General features: G+C 43.4%; 1 protein-coding gene across 1 annotated transcript in view; it reads left to right on the top strand.

Moving 5' to 3' along the window:
* Window positions 1-14,406, top strand: part of WDR86 (WD repeat domain 86) — a 309,109-nt gene extending 294,703 nt beyond the window's left edge. Inside the window, exon 7 of the mRNA XM_069211095.1 lies at window positions 12,253-14,406. Coding sequence (XP_069067196.1) covers window positions 12,253-12,468 — 216 coding nt within the window. The 3' untranslated portion in view covers window positions 12,469-14,406. The remainder of the gene's footprint in view (window positions 1-12,252) is intronic.
* Window positions 14,407-17,947: the final 3,541 nt, after the last annotated feature.

Raw genomic sequence — 17,947 nt, 5'->3', positions numbered from 1 at the left:
CTGTATCACAGGAAACATCCCACTACCCAGTGTAACTAAACTGGTGTAGTGTGGAGCCACACATTTTTACGCTCATCAGAACTGTCCCACTAGAGAAAATATGTACTACAGACTGCAATCTGTAGGTCACAACAAATACAGGCTGAGCCCACAACTACTCTGACACAACTATGTGAGACACATAGGAATGGGGAAAGAACCACACAAATACAACACATACCTACCACATACGTCTGTGAACATAATGGTGTACTAGATCACGTTGACGGGGTGGGGGGTGGTGCATGGGCCAGAGAAAACACAATGCGTGGCAACTCATGGTGCATGGGCCAGTCTGGTGTTGGTAAGACTGCTAGTGCAGTGTACTCTATGCGGTTGGCAGTATGAGTAACACGCTGGAATGGCGGGTAGAAATCTATATCCTCATGGTAGCTCTGTGGGCAGTTACCACTACTTTGTTGATGGACCAAACAGAGTCGGTGCCAGTCTTGGGGTGCATTGGGTGTGACAGGACATGCTGCTCTTAGCTCTACAAATCAGGCAGTGGAAAGCACTAAGGGCCTGGGCATGGGGCATCCTGTTCTGCCCATGCCAGGTGCATGGGCTATGCAAGGGCACCCAGAGGCACACCACACCACATCACCACATGCAAAGGCTGGTGGAAAACAGGAACATAACTCCAATAGCAAATCAGTGATGTGACATGTCACCTGCCACAACACTGAATGATTGATTTTACATCATCTCATTGCAGAGGATGATGGCTCTCCTGCTGATATTCCTGTCCTAGAGTTCCCAGATGACCTGGATGACCCGCTGACAACCATCAGCCAGGAGACCCTTCAAGAAGTCCTGGTTTCCCTCCAGACACCACCTCCAGTTGCAAGGAGGGCAAATAATGTAGCAGCTATCTCAAATGCCCCACCCAGCACCCCAATAGTACAACCTGCCAGGACCCACACAGCTCAGGACTCCGAGGACACAGGGACCACCTTTGAGAGGACAGTGGTAGGGGTCCAGCAGGAGCTGGCCAAGCAGGTATGGGTGGGGATGGAGACTGTGGCAGCCAGCCTAGAGGGAATGCGCACGTGCCTCGTCATGGCCAATGAACATACAGCAGCCAAACAAGGCACACACTCCCCACTACATGGAGTCCAGCAGTGTCTGAGGGACATAGCTGCTGCCATGAGAGAGAGGCCACAACAACTGCCCTCCCAAACTAGCAGGAGCATGCTTGAGAACAAGATGGACTCCATGCAGCAGAAACTGGCCTCCCTCTGGGAAGACATTGCTGCCTACCACCAGGATGTTGCTGCTATCGAATCAGCAGCTCCTCCTTGATGCAGTGATGCCATATGTTGTTCCACAAATGACAGCTGCTGGGAATTTGGATTCAACATCTTAAACCACTGAAGTGTGTGTGGCCCCCTCGACCTCCCCACCGCCACCATCAAGGGCAGAGGAGACACTACACACATCGGAGGCTGAAGATGTGGAACGATCGCCTTCACTCGGAAGAGTACCCGGTAGCACCACATGGGTGGTGTTCTTTGTCCTGTGCTTGAGATTATGCGAGTGTTAGCACAGTTGGATATTTTCCCTCTTCACTCGCACTGTTGACCTGTCTGCTATGGACTGTCATTGTCTCTCACTTACCAATTGGCAATTATTGTTCCTCCGCACTTTACAGCACTTCACCCAAGCATGTTCCATGACATGTCCCTCAACCCTGGACTTGTGTTGTGTCACGATTGTATGGATTTCACAAATGGGGTCACTGACCTGGACATGGTAAATATTGCACTCCGACACTTGTAAATAAACACCTCCTACACAAAGAGCATGTCTTTGTGTATTGTGATCCATCTACTGCGCTAGGTAATTGTGATGTGTGTAACCATGTCATTAGTCATAGAGTTTCAGTACAAAAGTGCAGGACTGTGGGTGCACATTCCTACACACAAGCTCCCAACATGACAAATGTTAATGCTGGTCTCATGCCCTACAAGCAATTCACTGACTATGTCACAAATGAAGAACACATGTATTCTTCACTCACTACATATGGCAGTAATGGCTGTGAAACAGTTCTAAGGCAGTATCGTCAGCTGGGAGTATCAGTAGAACACATTGGTGTGATATAGCGGTACCTAACCTTATTAGAGATTGCCACCAGTCAGTTTAGCAGGATAGAGTTCAAATTTAGGCTGTTGTCAGATGTGCCACAGTTCCCAACATTCCTACACGGGACCCCAACCCTGACAGCTGAAGTACCACACCTACCTGTCCAATACAAAGTAAACATAGTCACCTTAAGTGGTGTGTACACTGGCTGGAAGATGCATGGACAAGTAGATGTGTTGTTGCTGCCAATATGACAGCTCAGTCGTCAATAGGTGATTCATATGTCAAGAGAGATATTCGGAGGCAGGAAAGAAACCCTAGGCCAACACACAATTTGCACTGAGCACTCATGGGAAGATCCTGAGACACAAGCATATAGCACAATTTCTAACTATACTTAACCAACAACTAAAGTTTTTTTTGGTATTTTGTTTTTATAGAAAACACATAGATACCCCAACATGACCTCCCACTCACCAATTAACATGTAATGAGTAAATAACCCACCCACCAAAACCACTTATCCTATCTAAACTACATACGTACACTAACCTAACACTAACCCCCTAAAGCATGCAATAAAACATCAATTAAATTCAGAAGGGAGGTGACAGAACTTGGAGGTGGCAGTTCGGAGATAACTCAGAGTTTGGCCTTCTTGAGTTTTTTCTTGATGAATTTGAACCTCTTGGTGTTGGCAGCCACCTCCTTCTCCAAACTGTCCAAACGTTTTAGGACCAGGAAAACGTCCTTCTGCAGATCCTGCAGCAATTGCTTGTCTATGGCAGAAGGTTGTGTGGGCTGTTGCACTGACGTAGAAGCTGCTGCAGCCGTGGTTGTGGGTGTGGTGCCAGCTGTGCCCTTCTGCACTGCTGGGTAGCTGGGTGCCTTCTGTGCCATCTTAGCCAGTGTGGGGACCCCTTGTGGGAATGCCCAACATTCCTCCGTTGCCCTTTTTGGATGGTAGAGGCAAGCCATTTTTCAGAACCCAGATTCCACTGCCAGGATATGGCAGTACCTCACTGCCCTCTTTTGAAACGCATGCAGCTCTTCATTGGTCTTGTTGGCAGCTATTAAATGGAGGCAGGCAACCATCAGTGTCAGCATTGTGTGGAGTCTATTCAGATTTGAAGCTTACACTGCTACACATGTACTCCAACTCACATTCCAGAAAAGACAATGGCCCTGATGAATGTAACGACAACTCTGCCTTAGCATCATTTTATTGACACTAAAGCGATGCAAAATGAGAAAATGAACCAAACATATGGAAGTGTGCATCTCTTTTCCGTAATAAAGGATAATGCATAGGCACCGCAAACTTTACATAGATCAGGCCCAAACTTCCTCTTCCTCTGATCGTATTTCCAACCATACATCAGCAGTAACTTGGACATGTTATTGGGAGGATGGGATGGTGTTGGTAACCATAAGGGGTCAGAGCCGATAGGTACACATGCAAGCCTGATCAATATGACTGTCACCTGCACTGTGAGCATCACATCTACCTACAAATTTGGTATTCCTCTCCCCCTGAGCCTAAGGGGGTTGGCGAATGCAATCCATTATCCTAACTATCCTGGTCATCCACCAAGGCATGCCCACCCATACATGGAGTCAAGGACTGGACCATATGTTAGGAGGGCTGACAACTAGGAAGCTGGTATCCATAGGTCTATCACATCTACATTCATGTGTCCAGGTGTAGACACCCAACAATACCGGGACTGCCACTACTATCCCTTACGCACCTATTTCCATGCCAACACACATTTGGCCTTGACCTGCATTCAAGCCAATCACATTCCACATAAGTGAAACATAAATGAAGTGCAAAAGACGGAGCACCATGCTGGGGGACACTTGCCAGCCCAGTCTTCCATCTTCATGACAATACAGGGATGCACCAAATTGGGTTCAAAATGGTGCGTCCCTATGTTGTGAGAATGATGGAGTGCGCCACTGCCAGTATTCTCCCAGCGTAGCACTCTGTCATTCTTAGTCACATATGGCCCTACATGTGGCTTGTGTACACGATGCAGCGCATTGTGCACCACGACCCTCACAAGATGTGACCCTCTGGTGGTGCATGGGGATCCTTTAAATGGGTCATAATGTTACCATCCAGCCTACTTTTATATCTGATCATTGGACAACTTATCACATCTGGCATTGTATTCAACACACATGACTCACTCACACAAAACCCTGGATTACTTCACAGGACACACATTGTAACACTTACTGGATACACCTGGGTTCTCAAATTGCGCCACATCAACAAACGTGTAGGGGGGCAGGTCCACCTGTAAGGCATGAATGGAAAACCATGCTTAGACGTCATATCACAGTCACTGCGAGTGGACAACAAATTTCAGTGTGAACTAGTTGAGAGGAGTGAGCTAGTTATTGTAGTGGAAAACAGTGCAACAGACACACAACTACGATCACACAATGACACAGACACTCAGGTGAGTTAGAGCCACACATCTGAACACTAACACTGGGCCCAAGGCTCATGTAGTGCTACAGCCTGCAACAACCATATGTAGGCCATCCATAGAAGACGGAACAACATGGTATAAGGGCGAGTTGTGTATAAAACATGACACTAGACTGGCACTTTGAAAGACATATGACCCAGGCACTCAAGCTTGTCCTGCAAGGCACCCAGAGGCGTTTTGTGAGAGACATGCCACTCAATTTTAAGTCTGCAATGATCATGCGTTGATTAATCCATGACTGATGTGGCAAAGTTGTCTAGTGGTATCAAATGCCCCATATACATTGCCCCCTAAGGTGGTTAGCCCCCTTTGCTAACATAATGGCACGGGCAGGGGTCATGTGCGTGAAATTATGGATAAGTTGCACTATACATGCATTGATCTACTTTGTTGACCCAACCCAGGGAAAATATGGTAGTCTTCATATATGAAACTATGCCGGGGCACAGGCGTTGCCATGGCCTCTGAAATGTGTGCCTTAGTGATGGTTGTGCAGGACTCACCAGACATCTCACCTGCATTGGTATCATGGTTGGATATGTGAACTTCAGGCCTGGACTGGTGCAGATACACTTCATTCTGGTTGCATACAACCTGTCCACAAGTATTGCACGCTGCACTCCAACTCATCTGCTACTCTCATTCAAGAGCAGTGAACAGTAAATAGCATGCCAATGGGAGACTCACCAACAGGTCTGCCGATCTCACCAGGGTGATCGAGCAGATCCTGCTCCCTGGCCACTAGATCTGCCCAGCGATGTTTGAGCTGGTGCTCATCCCTGCCGGTTCTGTATACTCTCTTTGGGTGGTGGAGCACCTTGCCCCACTGAAGCCACTTGGCCTTGGTCCAGTATCCCTGGATAACCCAGCCACCCATCTCTAGTATCATTGGCAGGTAGTGGGATACCAGTCACAAAAATCCACCTGGCTTATTCTCTGACATCCTCGTCAACCTCCCCCTACCAGACATGTCGTATATGGTCAAAGTTGACCCCAAATACCAAGAACAAAAAAACTAAAAGGAAACTTTACCCCACTAACTAATCACAACTATCCCACATGAGTTACTACCCTAGACAGACACCCCACAGTACAAATACAAAAATATAGACAAAAAGCACACAAAATCACTGCTACTGGGACAAAATGCACACAATATATAACAGGAACACGACAGGAGGGACACCACAAACTTCAATACACAACCAAGACGCAACCACCAGCTCCAAAACACAACCACACAGTCAAAAAGGCACAAACTGTAAAGAGAAAGTGAAACTACACCCACTGTACCATGCTTCTAGACAGGATTTCCTATTACATCACTTCCTATCCCTGTGCCTCAAGTTTTTCAGTTATGCGTGTGTTTAATTGACGCATTTGACATTTGTGTAGGTTTTTTTTTAGACTCATAACGCACATTTATATTGACGCATGATGGTTTTGCATCGATTTCACTGAAGGCAGCATTGAGAGGAGTGCAAAGGTGGAATTCAAGCTAAGGGCCCATGTGTCATTTTCTTTGCATTTGCAGATGTTTTAGACACATTTGCATCATATGTTTTTACTCAATTCCTGATTGTGTGTTTTTTTGCATTGTCCTTAGATGCACCCTGAATCAACATACATATGACATGGGCTGTGCTGCAATGTGGCGTATTGGGTATGGCCACATGTGGTAGTCCATGCAACAACCTGATAAGGATGTGTGATTGGTCTGTTCCACCAAAGTGTGTGTTACAGAGTCAGCAGCATGCAAATTGTTGCACATCGTGCAAATATATGCATGTGTGACAACAGTGTATCCACATAAGTTTGGCATTCAGTGCAATACAATAGTTCTGAATTGTTATTGTGCATTGTGTTTTTGTCTGTGATGTGTGATGTTGTCATACAGAGCATAATATTTAAAGTTACATACACAGGTCAGGCATTGTTGATGTAGGGTGAACCATTGCTACCTAGGAAATATTACCCGACAACTGTCTCTGTATGTAGATTTTGAGTTTATGGATACTTGTGTGAAGCCTGCATATTTGTCTGACATGTGTACATCTTTGGTACATAGTGTGGATGACACACTCTGCCTACATTCCACCCAGAATATGTTTTGATCACAACAGTTTGATTGAACTCGTTGCAATTACCAATGGTTGTTGGTTTTGTGTGGTGGACCCGCAGCCCTAGCTGCATATGGTGTGCATTCCACAGACGTGTCTGTGCAGTGTGTGAGGTCATGTGACCCTGTGTCAGGATTGGGCCCCATGGCAGTGGCAGGACAGATTACCATGGATATTCTGCGCAGGCCCAACTTCTACCATTGGTTGTTATAAGTGGGAAAATCATGACGACCATAGTTACCAATGATGTCCCCCCCCCCTTGTCACACATGTTCCATGCAGCCATTGCAACTCTCACACTAAGTTGTGACAGTGTTCAGTTCCAACATGACTTAAGTTCTATTTTTTGACATCCACTACCTCATGTGTGGGCCCCTTGCATGCATCCTATTTGGACATGATGTAGTTGTGTCTGATGACCTATTGATTTACAAGTTGGCAACATGGATGTACAAAGTGGTCCATAGATTGTGTCCTTCAGTTGTCACGTACCAGTGATGAGGCTGTTAGTGATGTGTGTGATGGTGGCAGTACAATCTTACACATCACATATGATGGCACAACAGTACTTGTCAGATTCATATTGCTAACATGATCCCTGAGGTTTGACTCACATTCCTATGGTATATGTAGTGGAGACTGAAGAGACCAAAGCAGGATTGGTTGTACTAGTGAAGTGTTTATTTACAAAATTAACAAGGTGAATTCAATGGTTCTTAAGAGTAAACGTTGTCAACTATGTGCTGTCTGTGGCGTACCCCAGCAGCTGTGTTGTGCTATTCCCCCTCCATATCGTCACCACCATTCTCCTCCTCCTCCTCCTCAGGCAGGTCATCTACCTGGTCATACAGAGGAATGTTCATCCGCACACATATGTTGTGCAGGATAGCACATCAGGATGATTTTGCACACAATGTGTGGGGCATAAAGGAGCCTGCCTCCTGTCAAGTCCAGGCACCGGAATCTGGATTTGAGTATGCCAAATGTCCTTTCCACCATATTGCATGTCTGACGGTGTCCCTCAATGTAGGCACGCTCTGCTGCTGTGTTTGGGTTTGCAAATGGGGTCATCACCCATGGCTGTATGTTGTAACCCTTATCCGCTGCAAAGGATAAAAGACGTAAGTTGTTGTCAATTAATAATGACACAGACTGATGCTGGAGCATCTTCATTCATCGCAGGAATCAATGCCCTTCGAGGTTGATCAATCTTTGGACCCAGTAAGGATTATCGTCGAACCATAAATGCAATTTCAATTGAAACCCAAATATTATACACACCATGACCAGTGTGTCCACGGAAGGAAAAACTCCACTCGGGAAGAAGGTTAGTGGATTTATTACAAACTCAAGCTCAAAGTCATAAAGACAATTCTCATGCTCAACTTATAAAGATACATAATCACCAAATAAGTTCAGGCAAACTAACATTAATGAAACTAAACATTGAAGTAAGCACAGTCCATATCATCAGCAAGAATATCTGAGATACAGAAATAGGATGCTGCACAGGATTAGCAATCATCAGTCAATTTCAGATTAGCAGAGTCACTAATCTTTGGCTGGGCACAGGCCAACTCTGCAACTGACCAAATTTGGGAAGGCAAAATACAAAAAGCACAAAAGCAGAAATAATTTGGAAAAAGATAATCTATGTTACTAACTAAATAAAGCAAAAAATAGTCAAAACGAGAAAGTGTCAGCATAGCAGAAGCTTGATCAAGAGTCTTTTTAAGTGAAAATAAAAAGGATTGCTAAGTCTAAAAGGGCATTTCAAAAGAGGTAATGGCAGGGAGGGAGATACCTCTCCAAGGAGCACAGCACGTAGGGATTCTTCATCAGCAATGCATCAGGAAGTCAGCAAGGCGTCTGCTAGCATCAGGTGGTCTCCTGGGAACTGCTAGGAACAGTCAAGAAAGAAGCTTCAAAGATCATCACAGTGTACTGTCATTGACAGATTGTGAAACCAACAAATCCTTAGATTAGTTCCTGTCTTGGATCATACTCACCGTTAGAGGACAACTACTATCCTTTGAAAATGTGGCTTTAAATGTCTAGTGATATCCAAGTAGTCCCTTCAAGTGCCTCTTGTTTTTCTGGGGCTCAAGTAGAATAAATGTAATTTTTAGACCTGTCATGGTACTTTTGGATTTCTTACGTGCACAGTACATTCAAAATTGAATAAAATGGGGCAGCTGATCAGTTGTCTTACTATACCTACCTTGGCTTGGGCTGCACTTTTAGTTACAAGTTTGGGTCTTCGTTTGGATAGTTATGATACCTTAGTAGTTGTGCGTAGGAAGATGCTGAATGCCAGATGCGGAGGATTTTGCAGAGGAAGCTTTTTTGTCAATTGTCACCAGAGGCTAATTGGGTTGAGATGACTCAAATGAAAGGTTTTTGTTGTGGATTGAAAGAATAGATTAAGGCTGAGTTGGCTTGTTTTCATTGTCCTGCTGCATTTTCTGAATTTATTGACTCTGAAGTGTAAATTGAATACAGATATGCAGGAAAGAAAGAAGACCCTAAAATATTCTGATAGTTCCGCTAAAGTTCCCTCTTTTAGTCACCTAACGATTGATGGGGAGCTGTTGTCTCAGTTTAGAACCTATGCAGTGAGAGGCAGTTAGGGTCCTTTGGTAGAGGATGAAAAGCAACATCACTGAAAGCTGGATTGTGTCTATATTGTGGTGATGCTGTGCACATGGCTTGGCCTGTTCCATCCTTCCTCAAAATTGGTTGGGTAAAAGTAAATCTTCTAAGAAAGATAAGGGATTTTGGGTTCCTTACAACAGATCATCTATGAGCGATACTGACTGTCATTAGTTTCTTTTGCCAATTGCTTTGAGAATAGAAGAAAAGAGAATTTGTTTCAGCTCCGTTGGATAGTGATGCTTGTGAAATGTTCGTAGATCTGGATTGGCCTGTCACAAATACCTTTCTGAAAAAAAATATGACAGCTAGGGTAGTTCAAATTGTTGATGGTTTCCTATTGGTTTCGAGTTGAGTAGGAGAGGCTTCTTTACCATACAGGTTTCTTTTGGAAGCCTAATAGAAGTGCTTTTCCCCAAGTTTGAATTCTATGCAATACTTACATTGGAAAAACTTTGAGTCTAATCTGCCCAACCCAGCAGTAAAGATGCAAAAGACTTAGCCCCGAAAATTAAACAATCAGTCACTGCAAACCTTCCAACACAAAGTATGCCTTACATTTCTCCACTACCCAACAGCACACCAGCAAATCGTTTGCAATAACTTACTAATGAATGTTAAGTGTACCATCATTGAAGGAAATCCCAATGTTTTGGTCCCTCTTTACCAACCATTTGGGTCTAAACCCCCATCCAAAAAAGCTAGCATCAACAAAGTTAACACAAATAGAGAAAGAACAGAATCAAATCCCTCATCTAATACGTTTCCTTTTTTAACACATTGAAAAACCCTAGTTACTTTCTTCTGACCAAACAAATTCAACATTCTTTTTCATTAACTGCTGTAAACTTTTGATTTTGGAATGCAAAAGTTGTTTCAACGTTTATATAAAATTTAGAGGGACTCTAGAACAATACCAGTTTTTCTGTGTTGACAGGAGCTGGTGCCTGTACTACGGCATCAATAAATCCAGAACATACCATCACGCTGAATCACATGACAAAGATGATACTCTATGAGGTTTTTCCTAAATTCAAATTGTCCTTTTTAAAAGTTATCCCTTTCTCTTCTAGAATAGATGAGTAATTTTTCAAAATCCTGTTGTGTGCTTCAAAGGCCTTCTTGATAATGAAAATGTCATTGTAGAAGGCTACAACACCTGCAACCTCCTTAAGAACTTCAGCTTATCCTGTAAAGAACAGAGACTACAGAAGCCAACCCAAAAGTCATGTTGCAAAATCGAAAAGAACCTACAGTGTACCTTGCAGGAAAATTGCACAACTCTTAATCAGCACAAATCTGAATAATGCTCTTCTTGGAGGCATGATGATGCTAAATCCAGCAACTTCCATCTTTCTAATGTCAACACAATTCTTCAGTATGTGGTAAGGGATGACAATTAACTTTGTATGATGATCAGTGGACCCCCCTGGAATATGTTCAGAGTCATCCCCAAATCATACTCCTCCACAAGAATTGTAATTTGCCCCTTTACTCATAGAATCAATATAATTTCAAGCAAACTTTGATGAAATAAACATTGACCCACTCTTTAGCCATATACAGTAGATGATTCAGTGAATGATACTACCTTAAAAATCAGCTCTGTTACAAAGTACCCCAACTATTCCAATTCAATCTGTACAATGCCAGAAGATAAGATCTTCTTAGCAAGCCACACTTATTAACTGCCTTGCACTTATACAACTGTTATTCTGGATCTACTAATAAATCCAAATCATTTGTGTCAAGAATTATAATTGTATGGGAATCGTTACGCTCTTCACACAGCATAATTCCTCACTCGCCACTTACCCATTAGACATTGATGATGATTTAACGAGCCTTGGCAATGACAATAGTTCTGACTTTAAAGGAATGTTGTATGGTAATATAAAACATTTCAAGCCAATTGCAGGGAAATGGATATGCATTTGCATAGAGGCAAAGAACTGCAGAATTCATGGCAAAGGATGAAAGGTTAGGTAAGGGTTTCTCTATCAAGCCAGATTTAAAAATCCATGTAAGTTAGTGACTGCCCTCCTCCCACCTGTGCTGCTGCCAGAGAAAGACATCATAAATTATCAAGTTATCCTGTTTGCCATCATTTTAGAGTAGAAAAACAATTGAGGGAGTGTATTTTATTGATTGACTTCTATTGAAGCAGAGACGATTTTAGTCAGGAGACAGTTAGAATAAAGCCATTGCTGGCTTAGAATATCATGAGTATCCCACCTGAGTTGAGTCTGTTGGCGTGCATGAGTTATCTAAGACACTTTGATAGCATTACAATGCAATGTGTGTGTGTGCCTGAAAGTTCAAGCTCTAGCAGCTGGAGAAATAAACTAAATATTCACAGCTGTGAGGAGGGCAAGCACTTTTTATGAAAGCACACAACACCTGCCCAATCAAAACATGTAAACCTGGATCCCAAAATGTGGGTGGAGGCAGAGGCGTTGGCCTGGTGATTTTCACATTGTTGTCTAGCGAGAGCTGTGCTGTCAAGCCATACTTCCAAAATGTGGTGCTTACAGTGTAGGAAATGATGGCTTTTGGGTCAGTATCTTCATGAACAGTGCAAATTCTAGCTATTGTGGATTCCTAAAATATTGTTCAGGTAAAAAAGAAGTTTTTTCATACCCAAGTGCTAGATTGTGGTACAGTGCAAAGCATGTGGAAATAGAATAGCCTCATGCTGCAAAACAATTGATACAAGTAAGTAACTTTTTTCCATTCTGGGGTTCGTGAATTATATATAGACTGTCTTACTCTGTTGGAAAGAAATCAAAGGTGTCTTGTGAGCATGATAAAAAAGAAACAGTTCTTAATGAAGCACATACCTTTTCTTACAGATCCACAACAATTCGTTGTACACTGCTTCCCATGATGGTAGCCTCAGAATTTGGGATATACATGACCTCTGCAAGCAAAACAAGCGCCACAAAAAGAAAGAGAAACCGATGCAGAGCAAGACATCCCAGAAGGGAAGCCTATCACACCTCTTCCATAATAAAGTGGGGTGCTCGGTGGAGGTGGACAGGGAGTGTGAAACTATAGAGCTCACATAACTGAAAGGACCAACGTCTACATTTCAAACTTCTTGACTCGCCAAACAAGTGATGGCACCAACGTCTGCTAATGGGATCAAACCTGACATGCTTTGTCATCGTAGATATAGGACAGACATTGATTGTATCATTATGGATTACAGGCCACAAAGATTAATGTGACACCTTCCTATGACAAAAGTGGTTGGTTTATAGCTCATTAGATAATGTGATATTGTAATATTTTCTGACACTCACACGTAATACAAGACAAAGTAGAGAAATGTCTTGTCTGGTGTGGTGCAACAAGAACATTTTACATTTTTTATGTAGAAAATGTGAACATGAACATTCCACTATACTTCCTTTCACTTCTACATAAGTCCAGATGGAGAACCTTTTCATGATGAGTATGGTCTGGGCACAACAGTTGAAAACCCTTCGTGATGGATAACATTTAGCAAATACATGGATATCTTAAATCTTCTTAGTGTGTTTTCCCCCGTGTTTAGTGATATTGCTCTATTGGCATGGTTGCTTTCTAATACAGCAGTCCCACGTAGGTGAGGAGGCCACAATGGTAACTTTTACAGGCCAAATGGGCCATGTACTGGTTCCAAAAGTGTGCATACTTGTTTTATACCACTTTTACTTGTACTTGGTAGGTAATTAAGCAAACAAGCCTTGCCAACGTGGCAAAGGTATATAAATAATATAATCCCAACTCACAATTTTAAGGGTATTTTAAGTCACAAAGAGGTCCATATCATTTAAAGCAGCAGGCTACAAACACAGAAGACAGTACTAACTCATAGTATGCTTACAATTTACTTGATGGGGGTACAATACTCCATATATAATAGCTAAATTGTAATGGTGTTCTACTTTTGAATTGTCACTAGGGGGCTGATTTAAGAGACCCTAGAGCGTCCTTGCGCCTCATTGGCGTATTTTTTTAAGCTAATGTGGCCCATATAGGCCACAATTGCTGCGCCAAATTTACAAAGGACTTCGTAACGCTTTTCGCTATATTATGCCAGTGCCTGTCATAATTTATGCAAAGGGGGCGTTCCCCCATTAGGGATGGGTGAAAAAATGGCACAAAGAAATCTTTACGTCATTTTTGTCAGCACTTTTAACGCTTACTCAGAGCAGGCATTAAAAGAAAGCACACCAATGGGCCGCAATAGGCTTTGCAAGATTAGCATCACCATTTTTTACGCTAGTCCTGTAAAGCTACAAACTAGCCTCAAAAATGTGGACCCTACTTCGCCTAACTACTGCCATGGTGTCCCATATCTTACATATGGCAAACACATGGTGATGATAGGGGGCCCTAAGGGGCACAAGAAAAGTGGCGCTGCAGGTATTTTGAAGTTTATACAAGCCTGAGCCCGGTTCACAAAAATTTTTGGAAATCCACACCTGCAGATTGATGACCTATCACTGGTGCAGAGTCAACCATTTGATTATGTTTAGAAACTGGGGTCATCTGCATCTTTTCAGGCATAATTCTGAAAAGATTTTTGGATTCATTCTTTTTTTATCATAGGAAAAGTATTTCGACCGTGAGAAAACCCTCCCCATTATACTCCCAACAATTTTTTGGGAGTTTGCTTTCCATACTCCAAAGGGACCAACTGTCAGCCTTATGGTTCCGTATAAGTCATGCCTAACCTTTGCATTGACCTACCAACAGAAGACTTCCTTGCAATTCACTGCAAGGTGCAATAGGATAAATAACCACTCAGCCATGAATTTGGTGTTATATTTGTGAACAACTTCCAGTGTCGAAGAATTTGTGACCACTACTAAACCTTTCAGTTTTACTTGTATTTATTGTGTACTTCACCAACCTTGGTAACTTAGTCTAACAGTTGTATCTTACTTACATTGAAATATGTACATGAAACATCAGCTCAATAAAGTAACTTGGTTACTGATGGAATATGATACTCACTGCAGAGTGTTTCGTCCAAATTTCTACTATTGTAAGGAAAATGTAGTCAAAATGAGACATGATGTGGCATCTTTTAGGGGGTAATTGACAATCAAAATCATGATTCATGACAAATCATACTAAAGGTCCACACTGTCATGGTCTCTCATGATAGGAGAAGGATTGGTTGATTATTAGCAATCCTATGAACCACAAAGTTACCAAAAGATGTTTTGGCGCAAAAGCGTACTGTTAAAACAGACTCATTTTAACCTGTAACTTGGCAAGTTTTAAGTTGTTACTGGAAAGAGAGATGATCATAGCTGAAGAACAAAGATGAGAATAAGAAGTTCAACAGTGGCAGCTTGTTTTGCAAGATGGGTCTCCTGCCATGGCGGACATTCAAAAGCATGGAACGTTCAAGAAGGCCCTTATGGCAGATTTCCTGGTACAGTTAAGGGCTTAAGACACAATTAAGGTGGATGCATTAAGTGCATGATGTACCAAGCTGAGAAATTTGAAAATTATTATTTTCAAAAGCTAGAAATGTATTGGTGTGCAGGTGAGTGGTAACTGAGGTCTAACTGTTGAGTATAAGCAAGAGGCCAGTCACTATATTCTGCAACCTGGAACAAAGACATTTAGAGGGGCCCACAGTCTAGCTGTGATGATTTTTGTGCATTGATACTCATTCACCTGTCCCCCAATTTGAAGAGTATTACTGATTTCCTTAAGGTTTCAAGTAGGAGAAAGCATCTGAAACCTATCATGTTTATTCAGGAATAAATGACAAGCTAGAATCATTCCTTAGCGCCATCCGTGCGCCATATTTATGAAATGACGCAGGATGGCGTAAGGAAAGGTTAGCGTGAAAAAAAAGACGCTAACATCTGCAATATGCCATAAGGAAAAATGACTGCAAAAGTGGCGCTTGTCAGAGTCACCAGATCCTCGGGGTCTGTGCACGTTCCCAACACGTCCACCACTGAACAGCTCCAAGACTCTGATAGATAAATCACAGAGACTGAGAGAGTTGAAGAGGGGATTAGGAAGGGAACAGCTGGGAAGGAGACCTGTAGTAAGAAAAAGGTTAGAACACACAATAACAAAATTATATCTCCTGAAATTAATACTAGACTATGATTCTAAGCCTAGTCACTCTGAAAACATGAACAATCTAAGAGTTAAGTTTAAAATGACTAAGTTTCAAGATGTCCGGATACCTGTAGGGGAATCAAGATGAATTAAATGAAAACTTTCTTATTCAAGTACTTTCCTTTACATGAGAATCAGAAAAACAATCTGACTAAATTTTAAACCAGTCATATAAATCCTGTTTTGAGAATGTATACTAGGACCATACAATATTGCATCTAGAAACTCTGGCCTTCTGTGTACTCTTAAAATGTTTCAACACAAATTGCGCATATTGCAGATATATATATATATATGTTCGATGGCATGTGTAGCTGCAGATACACATGCTGTGCACATCCCGCCATCTAGTGTTGGGCTCGGAGTGTTACAAGTTGTTTTTCTTCAAAGAAGTCTTTTCGAGTCACGAGATCGAGGGACTCCTCCCCTTTCGGCTCCATTGCGCATGGGCATCGACTCCATCTTAGATTGTTTTCTTTCCGCCATCGGGTTCGGACGTGTTCCTCTTCGCTCCGTGTTTCGGTTCGGAAAGTTAGTTAAATCTCGAAAAATTAGACGGTATTGTTTGCGTTCGGTGTCGGGTTAGTTACAACAGATCGACACTGAATTTTGAAGAGCTCCGGTGGCCCTTCGGGGTTTTCGATTCCCCGGCGGGGCCTGGTCGGCCCGACCTCGTGCGTCTTCAAGGCTAAAGGAACGGACCCCATTCCGCTTCTGCCCCGAATGTCACAACAAGTATCCTTACACAGATCAGCATCTGGTCTGTAATTTGTGTTTGTCTCCAGAACACAAAGAGGATACCTTCGAGGCCTGTCGAGCGTTTCGGTTGAGGAAAACGCTAAGAGACCGAAGAGCAAGAAGACTACAAATGGCGTCGGCAGGACAACAACAACACTTGGAAGAAGAAGAAACCTTCTCCATCGCGGATTCGGACGAGGTCGATCCCGAACAGACGCCGAGAACCGTGAGTAAGACGTCACTGCACAAAACTCACAGAAAATTCACTAAAGCCCAGGGGACGCCACCGCCAACAGGCCATGGCTTAACCAAAAAATTAGGTGACCGACCATCAGCACCGAAAAAGGGCACGCATGTGTCGAAGTCATCTGACTCCGGTCAAGATAACGGCACAGAACAGACTCTACCTCGAGACACGGGGTCAGAGCAATCTCGACACCGAGAGGGCGGCACCGAAATGAGTCGGCACCGAAACATCAGAACACCGAAAGGCAAAAAAGTGTCTTCGGAGCCAAAAAAGACAGTCGAAAAGGTTTCGATACCGAAACATCCGGCCTCGGAGCCGAAACCAAGTTCCTACACTGAGGAACAGGGCCTGTCCTCACAGATGCAAGGACACAGATTCAGACAGGAGCTAGAGGCAGGGGAGCCAGATTACACTCAAAGGAGGCTCCACATTCAGAAGGACACAGGAAAGATCAGTACTCTCCCTCCAATACGAATTAAAAGGAAACTTGCCTTCCAAGAGAAAGACAAGCAACCACAAGCAAAGGTGGCAAAACAAATAACTCCGCCACCATCACCACAACGCTCACCACAACCATCACCGGTAGCCACTCCACCAATGATGCAGTCTCCAACTCATACAGGAATGAGTCAGGATGATCCTGACGCATGGGATCTTTATGATGCGCCTGTATCAGATAAAAGTCCCGACTGTTATCCAGCGAGACCGTCACCACCTGAGGACAGTATTCCCTACACACAGGTGGTGTCAAGAGCAGCTGCGTTTCACAATGTCACCCTGCACGCAGAACCAATAGAGGATGACTTTCTGTTTAATACACTGTCGAGCACACATAGCCAGTACCAGAGTCTCCTTATGTTACCGGGAATGCTGAAACACTCAAAACAAGTGTTTCAGGAGCCTGTGAAAGGCAGGGCCATTACTCCAAGGGTGGAGAAAAAGTACAAACCGCCACCAACAGACCCTGTGTACATTACGCAGCAATTAACACCAGACTCAGTGGTTGTAGGGGCAGCTCGCAAAAGGGCGAACTCACACACCTCGGGAGATGCACCACCACCAGACAAGGAAAGTCGCAAGTTCGACGCAGCGGGGAAAAGGGTCGCGGCACAGGCAGCCAACCAATGGCGCATTGCCAACTCACAGGCCTTGCTGGCTAGATATGATAGGGCTCATTGGGATGAAATGCAACATTTCATAGAACACCTACCCAAAGAGTTCCAAAAGAGAGCACAACAAGTGGTGGAAGAAGGCCAGAGTATCTCTAACAATCAGATACGGTCAGCAATGGATGCAGCAGACACAGCTGCTAGGACTCTAAATACAGCAGTCACCATACGGAGACACGCATGGCTACGCACCTCAGGACTCAAGCCGGAAATTCAACAAGCAGTGCTGAATATGCCTTTTAACGGACAGCA

This window comes from Pleurodeles waltl, chromosome 10 (assembly GCF_031143425.1).
Source record: "Pleurodeles waltl isolate 20211129_DDA chromosome 10, aPleWal1.hap1.20221129, whole genome shotgun sequence".
Lineage (NCBI taxonomy): Eukaryota > Metazoa > Chordata > Amphibia > Caudata > Salamandridae > Pleurodeles > Pleurodeles waltl.
The sequence above is the reverse complement of the archived record's forward strand: the minus strand, read 5'-3'. Positions and strand labels throughout refer to the sequence as shown.